General features: G+C 38.5%; 1 protein-coding gene across 1 annotated transcript; it reads left to right on the top strand.

Moving 5' to 3' along the window:
* Positions 1–290: 290 nt before the first annotated feature.
* LOC117341179 lies at positions 291–4414 on the top strand. Its single transcript, XM_033903027.1, has 3 exons — positions 291–511; positions 2925–3068; positions 3350–4414. The coding sequence occupies exons 1-3, from the start codon at positions 295–297 to the stop codon at positions 3658–3660; spliced, it is 672 nt and encodes a 223-aa protein (XP_033758918.1). The 5' UTR covers positions 291–294; the 3' UTR covers positions 3661–4414.
* Positions 4415–5740: the final 1326 nt, after the last annotated feature.

Below are 5740 nucleotides of genomic sequence, written 5' to 3'. Positions count from 1 at the left end.
ATTGTATTGTAATATATTAGTGTACTGTAATGCAGCATTGTGTGCAATATAACAGTACAATGTAATAAGTAATATAAAATTGTGTTTCAATATATAACATTGCACCGACACGAGATTAGTTACAGAACCATTAGCTTACATCACCTAAAAACTGCACGATAAACATTAAAAGTATTTGGTCAATACATGTACCACAAAAAATATTGAAAGCAATGGCACGTAATGGTATAGACAGGCACTTGACCATCCTCCATTATCTTCTATTTTAAGGTGTTTTTGTCATCAGGAGTCATCATGTGCCAGCGACATTCGTGTTGTACAGTACTCGCCCTTGTTTTCGTGGTGGTATTTACCATACTGCAGTGCGCTGCTGTCGTCGCTCCTTTCTGGGTTTATGTGTTTGAGGGATCGTACCAGGGCTACTTTGGACTATGGCAGACATGTAATGAGGGATTAACAGATGGTCACTATCTCTGTATGAACGTATTCAAGGACGGTCGATTTAACATGAGTAAGTACAATGTATCAGTACAACACAGTGAATAGTAATGAAGGATGGTCTGATTTGCAACAAAAATAATTATCGCTAACGTGTAATAGTTGCTACGTTATAAATAATCTACAGTGGATATACTGCTTGCCACACAAATGCATGACATCACACCCACTGTACAGATTTTTGAATTTAGAAAATGAAATTATTCAAACTCTTTTTAGGTAAATAAAATAGTGTCATTCACTCCTGATTTTTGTCGCTTGGTACACATTTTCTTATTCCACTCCGACAGTGATGTTCCTCTCCGTTAATTTTTCCCCTTCCACATTTATACAGGGAAAACGTCAAGTCGAACCCTTTCCTAACTGCTGTAGAACATTAGGTGTGCTTAGATTGAGAGCCGTGCTGGTATAAAGCATTTTCAGTTTATTTTCATACATTGCCTGTTAATGGTCATTTTTTCCGACGATCCTTCTCTTTAAATCAACACTTACTACCTGGAGTATCATTTACTCTACAAAATTCTGCGTCTGTGATTATATCAATTTTACATTTTTTCACCGTTTATAGGGTGAACTACATCTTCCCTTCTTTCTTGCATCCGGCAGCGTTATACGACATCATAATGGTGTCCGCGAAGGGTCATCACTACCGGGGGTTATCATGACACCCACTTAAATATATCTAATTAAACCAAAAAAGACAACCATGGTACTTTGGTTTAGTTTGGTTTATTTTGTTTAACGTCCTATTAACAGCTAAGGTCATTTAAGGACGGCCTCCCGTGTGTACGACTGCTTTGCAGGTAGGGCGTAAGAATTGTACCTGCTGCCCCCATTGCATGATCGTAAGAGGCGACTAAATTTGGGATCTTATCTTTTCTCTTCTTTCTTAACAACTTTCTTCTTCCTAACGTCTCCCTTGACAATGCCTCACTTTTGGCCTTTAGTTGAGCGTTCGCCCCCGTGAGGAAGGCTTTGGGTTCTGTCCCCTGGCCGAGACATACCAAAGTCTTTAAAAATGGTAGTTGCTGCTCCTGCTTAGCGCTCAGCATACACGAAGTGGGACGACTGGTTCGCCCGTTGTCAGTATAATGTGACCGGGTGGGGTGTGCTGCTGGATGTCTTCGGCAGTATGCTTCAGTGAGGTAGCACTATAAATCGGCAAATTCCGGCCTATCACAAGGAGACTTAACACGAACATACCGCAGCCTCCCAAAACACACATACGCACTAACCACAAACGTGCATACCGCACGCACGGGAGGCCGTCCTTAAATGACCTTAGCTGTTAATAGGACGTTAAACAAAATAAACCAAACCAAACCGTGCGTACGACATGAATGCATGTGGTGAGTGCGTATGCGTGTTTTGGGAAGCTTTGGTATGTTCTTGATAAGTCTCCTTGTGATCGGCCGGACATTTTGCCAATTTATAGTGCTACCTCACTGAAGCATAACGCCGAAGACACCCAGCAGGACACCCCACCCGGTCATATTATACTGACAACGGGGGAACCAGTCGTCCCACTCTAAACATGCTGAGCGCTAAGCAGGGGTAGCAGCTACCATTTTTAAAGACTGGTATGTCTTGGCCAGGTGACAGAACCCAAAGCCTTCCTCACAGGGGCGAAGAAGATAAAAGATAATGTCCCAAATTTAGTCACGATCATGCAATGTGGCAGCAGGTACAATTTTTACGCCCTACCTGCAGGGCAGCAACCATGGTACAGAAATATATCTAACACCCACTGTACAGAGATATATCGAATTAAAACCAACAAATCAAAAATATAACAAGAGATCCCAGAGGGATCTTGGCGCCCACCATTGAATTATCTTTATAGGTTCAATGTCAGACTGATCTGTTTGTTTCCCTTTTTGGTCAAAAATTCAATTTAAATGGGTCAAAGGGGAACCTACACATGTTTGAGGAATATTCCTAGAATACTTTGCGATAAAAAAAAATGTTTACCGAATGAGGGACGCAGGGCGATTGGAATAGTCCACAATCTGATGATGGTTGGATAATAAATCAGATGGTGGGTTAATAACATAGGATAATAGGACCGAACGTTACGTAACAAATATACTGATTCTGACATTATTATAATGAAATGTTGGTTTGTTGGGTTTTTTTCGTCCTCGCAACAGTCAAAATCGTACAAGGAGACATCTAAAGTAAGCACACAAAAATACATTGTAATGAGGAAAGATCGAAGATTAAGTGTTGCAATGGACGCAGATTTATTATGGGCTCTTCAATATCCACTTAAAAGAATAATGTCATAATGATAGAATATTTCTAAAACATGCATGTTTTGACAGTGGTATCATATTTAGTACCGCCTTATACTGTTATGATATTGTTGCTTAGACATTTTGTTTCTACCTATTGAACAAACATGACACCCGATTATTCTGTGACAGTGGGATTCTACCTTGTACAAGCGTTTGCAACATCCGGCTTGGTGGCATCACTTATAACCCTGGGAGTAGCAATCCATCAACACTGCGGTAACCATGTAGACGTATGCTTGACTGTCCTTCTCTCTGTGATGAGTTACATCACATGTAAGTCTTTCGTCACGCCAAATTACATGATATGTACATATAAATAAGGACCAATTACAAATACATGTAACTGTGAAATACTTGGAAATACATGGAAATCTTTATAAACGTAATAAATATTTTAAACTTATCATTATCAGTAAATGCATTGTATTCTGTATGTTTTCTTTTTTGTTGTTTAGTCATGTGATCCCATACAACTATATCATCTACTATAATGCAATAAGACTGACAAGTGTATTATGTGTAATTCGGTTAATGATTGATAATTCATTTTCCAGGCACTATTGTTATAACAAGTCTCGTCTTTTTCATCCGAAACGTGAATGAGATCGGCACGGTTTCTGGACAGACATTTAATTACATACCCTATATGTCCGCCTCTGTATACGCGTCAGGTGGAACTGTGTTTTTCAGTATGTTGTCCGGGTCTATTTTCATCATCGTTGCCTACAGTGCCAGTAAAGGATCTGGTTATGACGGATCACAGGATGGTGGGAGGCAAGACGCTCAAGTGCAAGAACAAGAGGGACGAATAGCAAACAGGCGATTCCGATCTAATAAGATATTTGACTACAAATACTATTTTTAAAAGTAAAGAAACATTGCAAATCAGTTCTAGTTGTTAAAAATGGATTTCCAGCAGTTTATAATTTCTTCAAGCTGTGATCGTCACCTCAGATAGAACTTTCTATAGGTTAGACAGGATTACAAGGATTTTTGTCATCCTCTTGGCTAGTATGCACTCATTTATTGTAATTTAAGATATGTCAGGACCATGACGAAATTAGTTATGTTGGCCAATTCGATCAACAAGTCGTTGGTTTGGGTTTAAAGCTTTGGATTCCCTTTGGTGCCCAGTGGTCAACACGTAATGCTCGGAGGCATTTTATGTTGTACGTATTGTTAAAAGAGTACAAATAGCTTGATTCAGTAATCAACGGTTATGTGATATGGAAAGTGAAACAGTCATCCAGTCAATGTTTAGGCAATGGTATTTACAGATCCGGTTGTAATATAGTGGAATATTGGCTTTTTATGTCATATTTTATTATAGATAGCACTTTTTGTTCAGAAGATTTTTGTCGGTGACATATAAAGATGTGGGCAAATCAAAATACAAATTCCAATAGCCTCCACATGTCGTATTTTCTTAGCGAATACATTTGGATTAGAGATAAATAGGACAAGCAGTATAGTCTATTAGTAGGTCTTCATCGGAATCAGATGATTTGAAATCAGTAGACTTTGCCGCCATAGACCCTCTTTTATATATAAAAAAAAAATACTGGCTTTGATTCGATATTTATAATTTGATTTCAGTTTTGAAGCTTCAGGTAAATACACAGCCCTACAAGAACTACTTTCTGTTTAATAAAATGATAAGAAATTGTATGATGTAAGTGTATGGCAGTATTACTATGCCCCGGCAATTGTTCTGCTTCCAACAATTTGAACAAGAGAATTTTGGATTATATATCCAAACCACAAAGTCAAAAGGAGGAACTCGAATATAACAGAATCGTAAAATCATGTATGCACACATGCATATACATGTAATATTGACTGGCATTAGCTGTTAATAAGACGTTAAACAAAATAAACCAAACCAAAAACTGTGCGCTCAGCATATAAGGAGTTGGACAACTGGTTTGCCTGTTGTCAGTATAATGTGACCGGGTTGGATGTGCTGCTGGGTGTCTTCGGCAGTATGCTTCAGTGAGGTAGCACTATAAATCGGCAAAAGTTCCGTTCTATCACAAGGAGACTTAACACGAACACACCGCAGCCTCCCGAAACACGCATACGCACTCGCCACACGCATGCATGTCGCACGCACGGGAGGCCGTCCTTAAATGACCTTAGTTGTTAATAGGACGTTAAACAAAATAAAGTTCAAGATGTATACACACTCCTTATTATTTTGATACCGTATATATTTTCATTCATCAATTGCTAGTTTCACACACAAAAAAAACCCATAATATAAACAGCGGTAACCAAAACTATATATAGCATGGCTGGGCATCAAAAGACATGTAACAATAGGCACAGGTGACTTTCCCCACCTCAAGGGACATGATTTCTTTACACAATCATGTTGTGTAAATAATCCCGAGGGTCTTTCCACATCCCTAGGGAGTCTAGAATTATTTCATGGTTATATCTTTGAAGCAGTTAAGATCCCTGTGCTATAACCATATATATCATAATTTGACATCAACAAATAAAGCTATTCACTAGTCGAAAATGACCATTTGGTCAAATCCAACTAGGTGAGCGATATAGACCCCATGGACCTTCTGTTTTAAGTTTATCACACAAACGTTTTACTTCGCTTATTTCAATATGCAATGGAATATTTCACCACCTTTGAGCCTGTCAGCGTTAGCCGTTTTTGATGTCTGCATCCAGCACAACAGTGACTTCAAAATAGAATCATAATAATTCTCGAGCCAAATTTGATCGACTGGAGAAGCAGACATTATCACCACATAATATGAGCATAGACAATATGTTATAAATACTTTGTATTATTCGGATATTCTTCTTTTAACATTTGGGTAATATACCTAGTAATAGCATATACTTTGTAGCAGAGCGTTTGTAGTCAATTGTTGAGTGAAACGATCTGTGATAGCTGGCTAGTTTAATATTATTTGATTTGTACA

This window comes from Pecten maximus, chromosome 2, assembly GCF_902652985.1.
Source record: "Pecten maximus chromosome 2, xPecMax1.1, whole genome shotgun sequence".
NCBI lineage: Eukaryota > Metazoa > Mollusca > Bivalvia > Pectinida > Pectinidae > Pecten > Pecten maximus.
The sequence above is the reverse complement of the archived record's forward strand: the minus strand, read 5'-3'. Positions and strand labels throughout refer to the sequence as shown.